A 17,822-nucleotide genomic window follows, 5' to 3' on the forward strand; every position below is an offset into this window, starting at 1 on the left:
GACCTTTGGTAGCAGGACTGAACGCTGGTCTCACGTGAGTCAATAACGCACCAGTGGGGCAAGTCGGACTTTCGACAGTGCACCCACCTCATCGGAGCGGTGTGGTCCAAGCATGCAGCGAGCAAATTGAAATACCAAGTCCTTGGGGCAGAGAGCAGATGCAAGGGGCCTGTTCTATACAAAAACCTATCAGCGAACATCCTGTGATGACTGCCACTGGGAGAGGAAGAAGCTGGTGGTTTGCCCTGGTATAGGATCACTCTCTCTGCTTTAGGCAATAGTTCCAAGTTAAGAAATCCCTTGAATTCAAAGGCACCAAAACTTTGTCCCATAGAGGGCTGTGCTGGCAGCTTTACAGGGGCCCAAGGGCCACACATAATCTGTGGTGGTGCCTAGAGATGGATGTGCTAGATCTACATTATTGCAGTATTACAGTGCACAGGGCAAGTCACAAAATGCCAAAGCTAGGGTTGGACACACGACCTTAACTCTGCCCCTTGCGTAGACCATGCAGTAGGAGTCAGGCTTAAGTTATATGATCAAAGACTATTTCCCACATGGCTCATCTTAACTGTTTTCTACAACCTTAACCTGGAAAACCTTCCCCTCTGGCTCAGGCAGGTGGTAAAATCAGATCAGAGCCAGGAGCCAGCAGCAGCAGGGGATGGAGGCTGCATTGGGGAATGCAGACAGGGGAAGGAACCAGGAAGATGCAAAGTTCACTTCACCCCGGTGGCTTCACAACAGATGCAGAGCAGCGAGAGCAGCTTCCCCTCCCTCCCGTTCTGCTTGTACTAGAGGTGGTTGGTTCCTCCCTGGCCTTGGGCTGTTTCTCAGGAACCTCTTGAAAAGAAGCTGGGGGGTGGGTGGGGGGAGGATCAGCTCCCTTCCTGGTGGGGACACTCCTCACAGCTCTAGCATTTGCCCTAGAACCACAGGACTCTTCCCACTCAAGGCTCCAGCGTAGGGGATGGAAACATGGAGGGAAAGCCCCCTTCCAAAGAGGCTGTCACCTAGGCCTGCGGCAATCAGCCACCAGCTAGCGTGGTGGCTGTGGCTCCGTCTCAGCGAGGGAATGAGGCAGGGGCTGGGAACCACTGAACCTTCTACAATTAGACCACTTAAAAGTGGGGTTCGCGACGTAACACTTTAGAGAGCGCCGTGCGTGGGAATGCTTTCAAGTGAGCATTGGCTGCATGTGCAAAGCCCTAACGGGCTGGAGGTCAGAGCACTCAGATCTGAGCTGATCCTCTTCCAACCTGCCCGAGTCTCAGGGAGATCTCCGACCAAGCCCAATCAGCGCCATGGGAGGTGTCAGGATTGCCGAGAGCTCCCCGATAACTGGTTGCACCTGCAGTGTTCTAAGTGCCACAGAAAGAAAAAAAAGACATCTGCTGTGCATGTTTGGTATGCAGCTTGCAGGTGCTCAGAGGTCTTAAACCTAGCAAGGGCTCGAGCCCTCAGCCAGGCCCATGGCCATGCCGAGATTTACATCTCAACCCCAGGCATTCCCCTCTCGCTGTAACTAAATAAAAGGGTGGCTAGATTTTAATTTTTAAAAAAAAAAACTAGGGAGTTGATTTTTTTTTTTTATCTCAAAAACAGCTGATGGGATTTTGCACAAACTTCCTAGAAAGTTTCACCTTTGGCCAGAGACCAAGCCTGGAAAAATACAGCCTGGTGGGAAGCATTTTGGGAAGGGTTATAAGGGAAGTGGTTTTGAGACCCTGACTCCAGTAGGCACCTGGCAGAAAGCCACCGTGCTAGGAGGTGACCAGAGCCTCTGCTCACTTCTCTAAGGGGCCAGTCATTGTCCCTCAGCCTGTGCTGTGAGTCAGAGCCAGTGGGAGCCAGAGCAAGGCAGAGCTCTGCCACTCACCTATCTGGTGTGGAGAGTAGGTGAGGCATCCTGTGGTGAAGATCAAGTATTTCTTCTTGTTGCTGGCCTCTGTGGGGAGCTGGGTCAGCTCAGGCGGTTTAGTCCTGTTCCTGGCAAGGAGCTCTGCCACCTTCGTCTCCAGCTCGCTCTCACTCATGACGGGCATCACACGGCCTTCGAGGATGTCATCCAGGAACTGCTGCAGCCCGTCCTCTGCTGTCCCGCTCCCACTGTCCGGCGATGCCTGCGCCACTGGCTCTGGCATCCCTTTCTGCTTGGGCTTCGCCTCCTCTTCCTCACTGTCACTGCCAAGATCAAAGACCTGGTAGGGAGCGGCAGCAGCCGCCAGCTGCTCCTTGTAGTCCAGGAGCAGGTCCGGGGCATCGTAGCGGCTGCAGTCTGCCACCATCACTGTCCGGATGGTGCTGGTGTTCAAGTTCTGGATTTTGAACAGTCTCTTCACTACATTCACATTCTCAGACTCTACGCCCTGTTCAGAGAGGGGAGAGAGTGAGCAGGTGCTTCTCGCTGTGACCAAACGTACCAGAGAGCACGGGAGGGCTCAGGATCACTTCTACAAGAGATGTCACAGGCGCCCCAAGCCCCCTCTAAACGGCACGGGGCCCTTTGGGGTCTTTCAACAGAGGCTGTCAAAGCACTTCAGGGGCTCCATTCATCACCACTTGTGGAGATGGGCCAGTATAGCAGGTCCCATCTTACAGGTGGGGAAACTGAGGCCCAGAGGGGCAGTGACTTACGCAGGGTCACACAGCCAGGCAGCAGCAGAGCTGGGAATAGAACCCAGTGTCCTCTGCTTTAGTCCTCTAGCTGACACCGCCCGTCCTAACAAACAGTTTCCATCCTGACCACAGGTTCAGCTGCCTGGCCATTCTAGGAGCGGAAAAACAGGCACCAATGTGCTCCTAGAGTTTGTTTCTCCATTTCCTTCCTTTGGGAGGGTTTCACTGCAGCTACTCCCTCTCACAATCTGCACTGACACAGAGCGCTCATGTCCCTGGCAGCCTACTTCTTTGGGCATGCAAATTGCCAGCAGCACTAAAAAGGGAGAACAGGTTAATGGGTAGAGAAAGGACTTGCAGGGTCTATTGCTGGCTCACAACTTGGGCAACTCAACATCCAGGCTTCATTCCCCCCCCCCCCCCCCACCCCAATCTGTAAAATGGGGGAATTAAATCCTTACCTCTCAGGGGCTGCGAGGGTTAATACTTCAACGTTTGCTCAGCACTGAGCGATCCCTGGTGCTTGTATAATAAAGACTGAGGTTTCAGAGCCCCCAGGGAAAGCTGAAGGAGCTACTCTCATCCTATAGGGCTGCCGGGGTCAGCAGCAAGACAGCGATGGGCTGCCAGGCAGCGTTTGTCCACCGTCTCCGGGACAGTCTGTAGCAACTCATGCAAGAAGTGGCAGACGGAACAGAGCGTGCGTGAGCCTGAAGAACTGAGGGGAAGGGGCACAAGTGGCAAACAAATACCAATGTTCCCGTCTGCTATGGAGAACCCCTGCCAACAGCAGTGCCTGCTGCAGTAAGGCTCAGTCAGGAGAGCTGTACAAACAATGAGGATCTCAAAGCGCAACAAGCAGCCTGAGCAAAACCTCCCTATCCAGGGGGAGGGGCTGTTCTCCCTATTTCACTGAGGCACAGTGGGTAAGTGAATTCCACAGATCACAGCGAGCCCATGACAGTGCTTGGATCCACCTCATTGGCAGCTGTAAATTGCACTTCCTCCAACATGTCACATGACATTCACTTCCCTCATTTCCTCTAGCAAGGAGGATTCTTTGACCCATCTGTGGCCATATTAATTCCCTGTCCAGCGAGCACCCGTGTCCCATAAGGCCAAGCACCCAGATATAGATTCATAGACTCTAGGACTGGAAGGGACCTCGAGAGGTCATCGAGTCCAGTCCCCTGCGCTCATGGCAGAACCAAATACTGTCTAGACCATCCCTGATGGCTGACAGACTCCAGCAGCCCCAGGCACCCAGCTCTCGCAGGATCCATCAAGGCATCCAATGACTCTTAACCCACCTGCTCACCATGGCTCATCCTCTGGTCCCTTCCAGAATGAGCCCCCGGGCTGGGCTCCAGTCTCCATCCCCACAAACACGACGACATGAGTGCATGGGAGCAGACAGCACACACAGCCACATGGGCAGTGCCCACTGCAATGGGTGCTGTGCCAAGGAGGCAGCGGGCTACTGGAGGGCCACCCTGAGCCAATCTACCACGAGGCTAAGCTCTCCATCCCTCTTAACCTTCTCCCACGTTCATGCTATTTGCTCCCAGAATGACCCTAAATCCCACTACAGGAGGCACGATGGTGGGAGACTGCTCCGTTCCTCACCCGCTGGCAGTGCCCAGGGTTCTCCAAGGCCTCAGCAGTGACGTCAGCGAGTCAGTCAGGGGCGGCTCCAGGCACCAGCACGCCAAGCGCGTGCCTGGGGTGGCAAGCCACGGGGGGCGCTCTGCCGGTCGCCGCGAGGGTGGCGGGCAGGCCACCTTCAGCGGCATGCCTGTGGAGGGTCTGCTGGTCCCGTGGCTTCAGCGGACCTTCCGCAGGCTGCCGCCGAATCCGCGGGACCGGGGACCTCCCGCAGGCAAGCCGCCGAAGGCAGCCTGCCTGCCGTGCTTGGGGTGGCAAAATACCTAGAGCCGCCCCTAGAGTCAGTGTCTCACACCCCAGACCCAGCTGATGGGAGCTGTCCAGGCTATTAAACAACCCAGAGCTTGGCGAAGCTTGGCCCTGGGACGCACCTGGAAGGCATTGTTCAGCCACAGCACAGAGCAGGAGGTGATGTGCCCAATTCGGTGCAGGTTGCCAGAAATCAAGTTGGTTTCATTCAGCCAGCAGCCAAACACATCATAGGGTTTGTTCCTCACCCTGGAGAGGAGCGTGAAGTTATCTGGAGGGAAGGAGAAAGGGGAAGGATAATACAGCTCCACAGAAAGGACCCCAGTGAAACAGGAGACAGGACCCATGGGACAGGGATTCAAGCCAGAGGCCCAGCTGATCCCTGAAGCAGTGTGGATCTAAATACGGATGGTCCCTCTTACAGCTTGTTATCAGTGTGGATTCCCAACACACTCTCCCTTTCAGTGGTGCTAGGTCAGGGGTTCGCAAACTGGGGGTCAGGACCCCTCAGGAGGTCACAAGGTTATTACATGGGGGGGGGGTCACGAGCTGTCAGCCTCCACCCCAAACCCCACTTTCCCTCCAGCATTTATAATGGTGTTCAATATAGAAAAAGGGGTTTTTTAATTTATAAGGAGGGTTGCACTCAGAGGTTGCTGTGTGAAAGGGGTCACCAGTACAAAAGTCTGAGAACCACTGCACTAGCAGCTAGATATTCCCCTAGGTCACATAGGGGCTGTCTCTCTTTCTCGACGCGGTGAGCACCACTGTCAACTGAAACAGGGCCCACAGGTTTTGAGCCAATCCATCCCTATAAGAAGCCTCCACTTGGGTAGGGAACCCAGGATAGAGGTAGCAGGAGATACTGTGACTCAAGATTAGTAGGGTCCCAGGATTGGAGCAGCAGAGGGCAATCCAGGCCAGGAGGGATGTGCATGAGCAAAGCTGTGTGTGATGACAGGAACAGACCAGTTATTGGTCTTGTAAGTCAGGGGCTATGGGCAGAGCTGGGGTGGCCTCAGGACTGAGCTCTCCTGCCGCTCTCCTGCTGCCTGACTGTGGCAATCAGAGTCTGCCAAAAGCCCCCTTTAAAGAGGGACATGAAAACCCCATCCAGTCCCTTTCCTAGGCGTAGGCCAAGTCACAGCCCCTCCGTCCTGCCACCTTCAGCTTTCCTAGGGCAATTTGAATCTGCAGCCATCCAGCCAGTTCCACACACACACCGAGGCAGAGCCAAGCTGAAATGAGCATTACCCAGGCTAATGACGGCGATCTCTCCTGACGAGCAGTTGCGAGGCCCCACAAAGACCCCTGACACCAGGAGGAGGGTGTCATCCGAGTTGAACTGGGAGAACTGGGTGTAGCTCCAGTTGTACAGCTTCATGTTGGAGCTGTGGAGCAGGGAAATGGCCAGCTCGTTGTTCCAGATCTGAGGACAAAGGGGACAGGGCAGGCTGTTAAGAAACCTGGACAGTTTCACTCAGAGCATCGGTCATTAGATGACCTGGGTTTGCAGAGCACCAGTCCGGAGGCACAGGAGCAAACGGCTGGAGATGTGCTAACCCAGCCTTGCTGCCAGGAAGCCATTCAGAAGCGAACCGGAGGATCTGCAGTCACTGCTATAAAGATCTTGGATGAATTTGGCCCCAACCAGTCCACTGCCCTTGTCATTCCCTCAGCCTCAGGGCTGGTGCTCTGCAGCACCCAGGACAGTTGTGCCTCTGAAAGCTCAGTTCTGTCTCCTGGTTCATTTTAGGGTCATTTCCTAAGTTCCCTCTAAACTGCGCAGCCCCGTATGAAGCCACACGCAGGGGCTCAGGGCTGCGGCGGGGAAAGGCACCCGTCCCAGTGCGGGCCTGTCGCGGACTTGCCGTGGACAGAGGAGAGCCCCTCCCTTGGCCCAGCCCAGCCCCACTGAAGCTGCTGTGGCCAGGGAGAGGCGCCTCTCTCCTGGCCCCGGGCTGCTGCAGCAAGGGAGGCTGGGGGGAGTCCTCTTTTCCCACTGCAGCCCCAGGGCAGCCTGCACCCCAAGCCCCTCATCCCCAGCCCCGCCCCCCATTCCCAACCCTCTGCCTCAGCCCTGAGCCCCCTCCCACACCCAAACCCCTCATCCCCAGCCTAGAGTCTGAACCCCACCCCACACACCCCAACCCTCTGCCTCAGCCCTGAGCCCCCTCCCACACCCAAACCCCTCATCCCCAGCCCCACCCCCCATTCCCAACCCTCTGCCCCAGCCGAGCCCCCTCCCACACCCAAACCCCTCATCCCCAGCCTAGAGTCTGAACCCCCCACACACACACACCCCAACCCTCTGCCTCAGCCCTGAGCCCCCTCCCACACCCAAACCCCTCATCCCCAGCCTAGAGTCTGAACCCCCCCGCACACACCCCAACCTTCTGCCTCAGCCCTGAGCCCCCTCCCACACCCAAACCCCTCATCCCCAGCCCCACCCCCCATTCCCAACCCTCTGCCCCAGCCGATCCCCCTCCCACACCCAAACCCCTCATCCCCAGCCTAGAGTCTGAACCCCCCCCACACACACCCCAACCCTCTGCCTCAGCCCTGAGCCCCCTCCCACACCCAAACCCCTCATCCCCAGCCTAGAGTCTGAACCCCCCCGCACACACCCCAACCTTCTGCCTCAGCCCTGAGCCCCCTCCCACACCCAAACCCCTCATCCCCAGCCCCACCCCCCATTCCCAACCCTCTGCCCCAGCCGATCCCCCTCCCACACCCAAACCCCTCATCCCCAGCCTAGAGTCTGAACCCCCCCCACACACACCCCAACCCTCTGCCTCAGCCCTGAGCCCCCTCCCACACACATACCCCTCATCCCCAGCCCCACCCCCCATTCCCAACCCTCTGCCCCAGCCGAGCCCCCTCCCACACCCAAACCCCTCATACCCAGCCTAGAGTCTGAACCCCCCCCACACACACCCCAACCCTCTGCCTCAGCCCTGAGCCCCCTCCCACACTCAAACCCCTCATCCCCAGCCTAGAGTCTGAACCCCCCCCACACACCCCAACCCTCTGCCTCAGCCCTGAGCCCCGTCCCATACGCCAAATCCCTCGGCCACACCCCCAGCACATGAATTTTGTTATGGGCACCAATACGAAGGTGATGTGCGACACGACCCTGTGTGACACGTCACCTCCATACTGGCGCCCATAACAAAGTACATTCCGCACGCGGACAGAGGCAACACTGGTCACTGGCTGGGGGAGGGACCTGTGACCATCTTCCTTTCGGAGTGCCCTGGGCCCCAGTGCCATGCGAGTGGGATTGGGGCGGGGCCACAGGCCCTTCAGGCTAGGCTAGCAGAAGTCATTGCAGTCTGACAGGACTCCCCTGGGGCCTGGCTGTGGAGCTGGTGGCTAGGTAGGGCCACCTGGCCGTAACTTAGTCCACCTTCCAACCTCCCCATCGCCACTGGCCACCTCAGCAGTGAGGCTGCGCCCTGCTGCACCCAGCCAGCTTTCCCCAGGTCAGGGCCAAGGGAACCCGTCAATGGGCAGACGTTACTCAGGAGCCCCCAGATGAGGCACAGGGAGGGGACATGACTCCCCCCAGGGGACAGCAAGTCAGTAGCAGAGTCAGGAGCCCTGACACACCACTTGTTTCCTGGGTCCCCTTCCTGCTCTCCCAGTCCCTGCCCAATCATTGCCCACGCTGGGGCGACAGCACATGGCTTGGGGCTTGCGTCAGAAATCTCAGTGAGGGAATTAGGTTAGGGGTCTGCTACAGGAGTAGGTGGGGAAGGGTCTGTGGCCTGTGATGAGCAGGGGTCAGACTAGCTGATCATGATGGTCCCTTCTGGCCTTACGGTCTATGCGTCCAGAGATTGCTTTGCAAAGCCACCTCCAACTCCCCTTTCCCCAGCCAAACCCTCATCCCTGTGCAACCTGCCCACAACCCTGCTCCCCCTCCTTGATTTCTAGGCGCCGACGAGAGCCACGTCACGCAGTACATGCTCTAAGCCCTGCAAAGGAAGCAAAAGGGGTCCCAGAGATAACCAGCCACTCAAAGGGCCAGACTGAGCAGCTCAGATGGCCCGAAGCCCCACAAACTCAGATGCGCCCAACCTGCCCATCAATCCTTCTCTGCTTTCTGCATTAAGACGTTTCAGGCCCAGAACCCTCCCCACAGCTCCTGACAGCACTAACCAGAGGGGGGCAGCGTATCAAAGCTCAACGGAAGAGTTTCACAGCCGGAGTCTGAATGTGGCTGGCCTAGATGAGTGAATTTACCCCTCAGAACAACAGCCGCATGCCCTTTACCTTAACTGTGCAGTCCTTGGAGCAGGATGCAAACAGGTAGCCTGTGTGGGAGAAGCTAAGGTGTAAGACCTGGTCATTGTGCTCCGTCAGGGTCTGCACTTCAACACAGGGGATGGTGTCATAGAGCCTCTGGAAGTCCTCGTACCAGGAAACAGCAGCTACAACACATACAGAGGGGAGGGAGGAGTCAAAGCTCAGCATCGGTGCAAGCCATAAAGCCACCTGACTTGTCTATAGCAGGGACTTGCCATTGCAAACGCTAGCGAGAAATGTTAGGAGCCCAAGGGTAGACAAGGCTGCCACAGCCGCAGCCATTGGCAATCAGATTTGCTCTGAGCAGCTTAATAAATACAGTAACTCCTCATTTAACACTGTCCCACTTAGCGTTCTTTCAATGTAACGGCCCTGCTCAATTAGAGAACATGCTCGTTTAAAGTTGTGCAATGCTCCCTTATAACGTCATTTGGCTGCCTGCTTGTAAGATTCTGTGGACGAGCAGCGACTTTACAAGGGAGCATTGTACAAGTTCCTCTCCTCCGCCTCCTCCCCCTCCCTCCCAGTGCTTCCCCCGCCGCCAAACTTGGCAGCGCTTAGGACTTTCTGGGAGGGAGGGGGAGGAGCAGGGAAGCACCACATCTCCACTCCTGGCATGCTCCAGAGAGGAGGTGGAGCGGGGACAGGAAGAGGCGGCCTGGAGCATCCCCAGCAAAATCCAAGCCTGTTCTCCGGGGAAGCTGCCGCTGCTGTTGTTGCAAAGGTGCTTCCTCGCGTCCTTGCCTGCGGCGGGCTGTGCCTGTGGGGGGTAAGCCAGGGGCTCTTCCCAACCGCAGCACAGCACAGCAGTGGTCCCCAACCTTTTTCGTCTGGCCGGTGCCAGACGACGAGCCACGGAGGACCGTGGTGGCGGACGAGCATTCGCCGAAATACTGCCGACAAATTTGGCGGCGACATCTCTGGATGATGCTGTTTGTCGGTGGCAAGCAGCAGCATCCAGAGGTGTCGCCACCAAAATGCTGCCGAATTTCGGCGGCATTTCAGCGGATGCTCGTCCGCCGGCCAGTAAGCAGGCACACTTAGACACCCACAGGCACCGCGTTGGGGACCCCTACTGTACAGTATAATGCCTTTTATCTGCCCCCCCCAAATTTCCTTGGAACCTAACCCCACGCATTTACATCAAATCTTATGCAACAATTGGATTCATTTAACATTGTTTCAGGAACATAACTACAACATTAAGTGAGGAGTTACTGTACAAGGAAACGTCTGTTGGAAGGATTTTAACTCAGAAACATTGGTGGGTTCTAAGCCACACAGCGAGATGTAGGGTATCACCATGGAGAGCCCAATGAATACCTACTTCTGAGCCCTGGGCAGAGGTTAGGTGCAAACCAGATGTTAGGATGCATAAGGAATGGGATAAACGTTAGTGAGAATATTAAACCGTCACAGAACCATAGAACCACAGGATTAGAAGGGATCACAAGGGTCATCTAGTCCAGTGGTTCTCAACCAAGGGTACATTTACCCCAGGGGATTATGCAGAGGTCTTCCATGGGAAACACCAACTCAACTAGATATTTGCCTAGTTTTACAACAGGCTACATAAAAAGCACTAGCCAAGTCCGTACAAACTAAAATTTTATACAATGTCTTGTTTATACTGCTCTATGCACACTGAAATGTAAGTACAATATTTATATTCCAATGGATTTATTTTATAATTATATGGTAAAAATGAGAAGTCAGCAATGTTTCAGTAACAATGTGGCTGTGACACTTTTGTATTTTTGTGTCTGATTTTGAAAGCAAGTCGATTTTAAGTGGGGTGAAACTTGGGAGTTGCAAGACAAATCGGATTCCTGTCAGGGGGACAGTAGTCTGGGAAGCTAGTCTAACCCCCTGCCAACACACAGGATTTGTTGTGCCTAACCCATCCAAGGCAGATGGCTCCAGCCTCCTTTTGAAAACCTCCAGTTAAGGAGCTTCCATGACTTCCCTAGGCAGTGTGTTCCATTGTCCTACTCTTGTGACAGATATATACATTAACTGGAGACCCTCATCTGAAACGCTGAGTTCCGTTCCCTCCGTCAACAATGAGAGAGAGAAAAAAAATGAGAGGTCCAGAAACGATCTGTGTTCTGAAGAGGCTTCTGTACGAAGTGGGATTGAGAACAACAGGACCTGTTTAATTTAGAGAGGAGATGCGACAGGTACACAAAAATACATCAGGACCTCTCACAATATAAGAGCCTGGGGACATTTAGTGAAAATGAATGGTCACAAGCTTAAGACTCAAAAGAAAGATTTTTTTTATACAAATGCATAATTTGTGGCAGTGAGTTCCAGTTTGAGGACTGACAAGGCCAAGGATTCAGAGGAGGAGTTGACATTTATATAAGTAATGAGAACCTCCATAGTTATGTTAGATAGGAGTTCAAAAGTTAGGGAGATCAACTCTCCTGCTGCAGGATATAAGGCAGCCACTAACTGAGGGCTAGGAAGAAACCGATGGGCAGCATATTCCACAACCATCCATTAAGGGAGTCTTCCACCTTCCTCTGTTGTATCCAGCACTGGCCCCTGCTCGACAGAAGAGTGCGCTAGATGGGTCACAGCTCTGATCTGGCCATTCCACTAATGCTCCTAATCACAACAGCCCCTGGAGCCCATTTACTGAGCCTACAGACATGATGCTTCTCCCTAGGTTTGAACTGGAACCCTGATATTGTAGCCCCTTCTCAACAGGGGCAGCTTGACACGGGCAGACCTACCTTCTGACCAGACCAGGAGGCTCTGCTCCTTTCCATCAGTCCCCTACGGGTGGATGATCTCTTTGCAACTCCAGTTCAGCCATTCATTTTGTTGGCGGTAGCCTTTAATATCAGCCTCTTGTCACAGGTATGTCACATGGGGAGAGCAGCACAGGCCAGTGCACCAAGTGCTCCAGCTCTTGTTTTCAGCCCCCTGCCAGCAGAGCTGGGGAAGTACCCAACCAAATTCCTGGACTTACTCTACTGCACTAATGGGTCAAATGACCTAACAGCATCTAACACACAGGTTTGCCAGTTCTGGTCACAGAGTAAACAGGAATTAGAGAAGCACATGCACAAGTCAAACACAACTAACCTGCAAATATTAAACACACCTTCATTTTGGATTTACTTATGCTGGTTACAGCTAAAAGCCAGTTATCCGAGGGTCTACGGTGACACAGAAAACCTTCAGGGTTCAGAAAACAGGCAACAGCCCCATGCTGGAGCTACACATCCTAAAGGCTGCAGCATGACTCTCCTGCCTCACTCAGCTGGAAGGTCAGGCATTCTCTGCCTCTGCACCCTCTCGATTTCCCACTCTTTTCCATGGGACTGGAACTGGAGGACAAGCACATGGCTGCTATACAGGTCACATGGTGGGGATCAGACTTCCGCAAAGTCATGATAAAGCCTGCACATCCCACCTGGGACTTGTATGCATCTTGGCAGTGCCCAGTCCCTGAGTCCTCTCAGCAACAAGGGTCTTTCTAGACTAGGAACATGACCTGGTGACCCATGGTTAAGGAGCACTGTTGTCTTCCTTTCCCAGTCCTCAACCAGTGGTTGAAGATGTTCAGGTGCAAGACCAAGTGAGACCCACATTTGAAAGTGGATAATATGCCACCACCATAAACACGAGATTCATTGTACCTGCTTATGCCCTTCTTAAAGGGACAATAATCACCCAGCAGCTCGATCTAAGTACTGTAAGAAACTGTCAGTCTGCAGAAGGGTTTAAAAAAAATCTTTAAATTTTAGACGGGGGGGAAATCTCTGAATTTTCAGCAAATGCTATTTCACAATTTTCAACAGGGCCTGATGGGCAATAGACCCTTTCCCCTCTAAGTCACTATGTGATGGCTGATGTGACATGAACTAGAAATTTCAGTTCAGGGAACATGGACCAGTGCCCCACATCACATCTGACCTGTCCAAGAGGCCAAGGATTAAATAATCCACTGGGAGCTGCATGTCCCTAATACATCCTGGTGCTTAGCTCTCCAGGGATGGGCCCTTATAGAATACCATCAGTCAGAGGTGGGGTCCCTACAGGTCAGAGTAGGGCACACTGGCAGGGCTGCATGTAGGAAATCTTGTGCTGCTACCGCCGATGCTGTTCCTGTTTTGGGTATTAACAGGACTGTGGTCTACCAGTCAGCTAACCCAGCCCTTTTCAACAGTGCAAAATTGATAACTTACTAAACGTAGTTAAAAATACCAGACCTGGGTGCCGTGGCACTTCCCGAGAGACCCTGTAGTATCTATAGAACAGCTCCTTCCACAGGAACTCATCCCGGGCCACCGCATGCCATTGCCGACACACCAACCCCACTGAGAGCACATCTACGTGGTCCAGGTACAGGAAAATCTCATAGAGGATGCTGTCTGGGAGAAGGGGACTATCCCCAACATCCATACTGTCATTCTGTCACCAAAGGGCTCTGAAAATAAACACAGGGGGGAAGTTGGTGCCCGCTCATCACAGAAGGTAGAAACGTCCCAGTTTGGGGGCATGCAGAGTAGCAAGGTTCTCCTGTCTGAGCAAACTTATTTGGAGTCATAGAGGAAAGGAACAGCAGCGTTTTACAGGCAGCAGCAAACAAACATAAGGAAAGTGAGATTTCTAAAATTCACATTACCAGTCACTGGCATTTGGTGGTGTGCTGTGTAATTTTTTTTTTTTTTAATTCCCTTTGACTTTATCCTTAATAATTTTCTTTTATTTTTTTGTCCCCAAACAGAAACGGCTTCTTAATGAATTTTCTACTTTTATTTTTTTAATGTAGCAACTCTTTAAAGCTCCATAGTACCAAGAGAGACACTAACATTTACTATGAAATTGTTCACATGTGGAAGATCAGCCACTACAAACAGAGGCCCCAATACTACAAATGCTCACATACGGGCCATCTTTATTCATGCACATAGAGTGACCCCCCAACACAGGCTGTCAGCAGCCTTTGATCCTGGGACTGTCAGCACAAAAGCACAGCTTCTAGTAGTTCAGCTAAAAACCAAGATCTATTAGCTGGGGGCAGTAGGCAGCAACTACACTCTGGGTGGTGGAGGTAATGCAGGGTACTTTACAAACTTTTATGGAGCGTAGTTGTAGCCATGGTGGCCCAGAATATTAGCGAGACAAAGTGGGTGAGGTAATATCTTTTACTGGACCAACTTCTGTTGGTGAGAGAGACCATAAGAGCAGCTCTGTGTGGCTCAAAAGCTTCTCTCTCTCATCAACAGAAATTGGTCCAATAAGAGCAATTACTCACCCACCTTGTCACTTTACAATCTTCTTATATATCCTGCTCAGGGAGGCTAAAGGTCTATATTTTGGGTTTCAACCCCAGCTATTGGCTCAAGAAAGAGGCTATTATAGAACTGGCACCTAAACAGACCGGAACTCTAGGACAGCTCAGACACTGCTTGGGAGTAATCTAGAACACGTTTGTAAAGTGGGCTGTCTCTCTCGCTCTGGGAGTGGTCCAGAGAAGAGGCACAGCCTACTACTGCTGACAATTAATGGACCTAGTCCTTTAACTTAGGAGGTAGACATCTAAGCTTTGGTGCTGAAGGTTCCAGGTTCAAACAGTGCTGATAGCCCATGGTGGACTGTGACTTCAATGGGGGTACTCACATGTAGCCAGAATCTGCTGCTGCTGCTTCTTCACATTACGGCCTGATCCTGCTTCCACTGAATTCACTGGGAGAAGGATTTAGACCTGAGTCTTTTTCAATTATCTGCATTAACACCACACTATCCTTTAATAACAATGCACATGACTATAGCACCTTTCATCTTGGGATCCCAAAGACCTTTATGAACATTCATTAATTCTCACCCGACTCCTGTGAATTAATTTTACAGTTGAAGAAACTGAGGCACACAGCAGAGACTTGGCTAATGCCATACAATAAATTAGTAGCAAAATTATTCTGCTACAGCCACTTGACAACGTTCCCTCTTTGCTCTTTCATCTTAATGGACTAGAGCTGGATTTCAAAGACAATAATATGGACTGTAGAAGGCTGCAGCCAATTGAGAACTTTCTGTAATCTGGAGCAACAGGTTAAACAGCATATCTACCTTTGACTCACAGTTAGCAACAACCCCTCAGAAGCTTGGAATTGCGGTAGTTCTTAGCAAAACCTCATCTTCTCCTGTGCATGTAGCCAGGAGAGCACTGGTCATGGGTACCAGGTGGCTGCAGGTAGAAAGAGGGACATGATAAGATAATATCAGAGGGGTAGCCGTGTTAGTCTGGTTCTGTAGAAGCAGCAAAGAATCCTGTGGCACCTTATAGACTAACAGACGTTTTGCAGCATGAGCTTTCGTGGGTGAATACCCACTTCTTTGGATGCAAGCATGATAAGATAATGACCCCACATGCAGACTGCATGGCCTTGGCGCGAGATGCAAGGAGCCCGAGAGAGCATCTTTCCACTAGGGAATTGTGTTTCCATATAAAGGTTTAATTAAGATAGCGATGAAATGCCCCAAGCTGCCAGAACCTTGCCTGCAGCGGGGCTCCCACTGGCCCAACACTGGTACAAGTGGGCATCTGTCGTAGCACGGAAGAGGCCTAGGGAGGTCAGACGCTGAGCTCCCCTTCCTCCTGGGATCCCTTTAGCCGGGCACAGACTCCCCCGTTCCCGGCCTGGACTGTGATCCCCTCCCCCCACCGCTGCGCTCCGCCAGCTCCCGGCTCCGCCAGCGGCTTGACCCAGCGGACGGGCAGGTACCGCGTGTGGCCCCGACGCGCTGCCACGTCTGGCAGCTCCACACCGGGAGCGCGGGGCGGGGGGCAGCCTGGGTACCCCCCCCGGGGCGGGGGGCCCCTCGCACCCCCCTCAGCTGCCCCTCCCCCCTCAGCCCCCAGGGCGGGAGAGACCCCAGCCCCCCCCAGAGCCCCTCCCCCCGGAGCCAGATCTCCCACCTCAGCTCCACGGCGCCTCTGCCTCTGCCCCAGCCCCGCCCACGCCGCCGGCTTCCGGCCCGCCGCTCCTCGCTTCCGCTCTGCTCGAGCCGCTCTAGCCCCGCTCTAGGGCCCGTAGCCACGCCCCCCCAGGCCGGATTGGTCCATCCCAGAGGCCCCGTCCTGCCCAGGCCTGACTAATGGAGCCCAGCACGGTCCATGCCCGGAGGCGCTCCCGGGGGTGGGTGGGTGTCTCCCGCTGGGGGCGGAGGCGCCAGGCTCTGAGCTCGCCCCGCCCGGCCCGTCGGTGCGCGGCTGAGCTGCCCGCTACGCTGGGGGACCAGCTGGCCTGATTCTGTAGGGCCCCTCCGGATATTTGGGGCTTTTTTTTATATGGGCGCCTGTGACCCCCCCCCCCCCCGGTCCTGACTGTTCACACTCGCTGCCTGTCGCCCCAGTCTCTGCACGGGGATGTGGAAAGATGCAACTTAGAACCTGGGCATCAAACGAACCGCCAAAGGGGAGGGGGGAGGGGGACACGGGCGCAGCATTTCGCGCAGAATCAGGGTGTCAGGACCCCCGGGGCGAGCCGAGAAGAAATTCTGCCCCTGCCTGGACCCGGCTGCTAGGGGCCCGGGGAACTGGAACTGCTCCTGCTCCCGCGTGCGACCCAGCTGATATTACCTGATGGGCAGCGCCGCATGGCTGGAGCGCCAGAGGCAATGGTTAGCGCCTGCCCTGCGAGGCCGTGAGTGGGTAGCGCATTCAGGTGCGACTCAGGCAAGCTGGGGTCTATTCCTGCCTATAGAGCAGGTACCACTGGCCTGCTGGGTGACCTTGTACAAGTCACTTTAACTGCTCTGTGCCTCAGTTTCCCCACGTGTAAAATGGAGATAATAATACTGAACTTTATAGACTCATAGACTTTAAGGTCAGAAGGGACCATTATGGTCATCTAGTCTGACCTCCTGCACATTCCAGGCCACAGAATCTCGCCCACCCATTCCTATATCTGAGCCACTGAAGTCCTCAGATCATGGTTTAAAGACTTCAAGATGCCAAAAATCTTCCAGCAAGTGACCTGTGCCCCACACTTCAGAGGAAGGCGAAAAACCCGCAGGGCCTCTGCCAATCTGCCCTGGAGGAAAATTCCTTCCCAACCCCAAATATGGTGCTCAGTTAAACCCTGAGCATGTGGGTAAGACTCACCAGCCAGACACTCAGGAAAGAATCTTGGAAATGCTTCATAAAGTCCCCAAACCAATGTCTACTCGGTATGCTGTATTAATTATGTGTAACTCTATTGATCTGGAGTTCTTTGTGAAAATGTGGAGAGTTATCACTGCCCTTAAAACAACCCCAATGGCAGGGCATGTTACAGATGCTTCTGTGGATCTTGGGCTATGCCTGATACAACAAAAAAATTTATTCAAAATGTCTTGGATGCCACAGAGATTATGGAAAAAATGGTTTCTCAAATGCTTTGAGCTGTGCTGATGAAAAGCACTGTCTAAGAGCTAGGTGTTATTATTCAGGAAAGTTCTTGGGCAAAAGTCTTACCATGAGTCACAGACAGTCCCCTGAGGCCAGTGGTGCTCAAACTTTTTCAATCGTGCCCCCCACATGCCAATAACTGAAACTATCTACACACACACACAATTACTGCACACCCAAGAGCTGGGGCAGAACTGGGGATGGGAGGGGAGCTGGTCTGAGGGTGGAGGGGGAATGCTGAGGGCAGAGTGGGGGGTGGAGTGGAGCTGTGGCTGGGGTCAGAGAGGGAATGAGGGTGGAGCTGGGCCTGGAGGCGCAGCAGGACTCGGGGCTGAATGCGATTGGGGGAGAGGAGTGAGGCTGGAAGTGTGGTGCTCTCTCCCCACCTCCTGTGGGGGCTGGCCCTGGCCCTGCTGTGCACTCCCCCCCTCAACATTTCTCCATGCCTCCCTAGGGGTGCGTGCCCCACAGTTTGGGGATCACTGCCTTAGACTCTCCTATCTATCTTGCTATCCAAACAATCTGGACTTAGTGATAAATCGTCACCTAAAAATCACACCACGTT

The 17,822-nt window shown here is 53.8% G+C and overlaps 1 protein-coding gene across 4 annotated transcripts in view; it reads right to left on the reverse strand.

Annotated features, from left to right (window-relative positions):
- The window catches only part of FBXW5 (F-box and WD repeat domain containing 5), a 29,252-nt gene extending 13,396 nt beyond the window's left edge, over nucleotides 1-15,856 (reverse strand). Inside the window, exons 1-8 of one of the 4 annotated variants that reach the window (XM_044992519.1) lie at nucleotides 15,785-15,856; nucleotides 14,935-15,052; nucleotides 14,485-14,550; nucleotides 13,071-13,288; nucleotides 8,812-8,969; nucleotides 5,788-5,962; nucleotides 4,656-4,804; nucleotides 1,880-2,369 (exon numbers count right to left, since the gene is read on the reverse strand). In XM_044992519.1, the coding sequence (XP_044848454.1) occupies nucleotides 1,880-2,369; nucleotides 4,656-4,804; nucleotides 5,788-5,962; nucleotides 8,812-8,969; nucleotides 13,071-13,263 (1,165 nt within the window). In that variant the 5' untranslated portion in view covers nucleotides 13,264-13,288; nucleotides 14,485-14,550; nucleotides 14,935-15,052; nucleotides 15,785-15,856. The remainder of the gene's footprint in view (nucleotides 1-1,879; nucleotides 2,370-4,655; nucleotides 4,805-5,787; nucleotides 5,963-8,811; nucleotides 8,970-13,070; nucleotides 13,289-14,484; nucleotides 14,551-14,934; nucleotides 15,053-15,784) is intronic. The other 3 variants (XM_044992518.1, XM_044992517.1, XM_044992520.1) reach the window with 3 other exon arrangements.
- Nucleotides 15,857-17,822: the final 1,966 nt, after the last annotated feature.

The sequence above is a fragment of the Mauremys mutica genome, chromosome 18 (assembly GCF_020497125.1).
Source record: "Mauremys mutica isolate MM-2020 ecotype Southern chromosome 18, ASM2049712v1, whole genome shotgun sequence".
Classification (NCBI taxonomy): Eukaryota; Metazoa; Chordata; order Testudines; family Geoemydidae; genus Mauremys; species Mauremys mutica.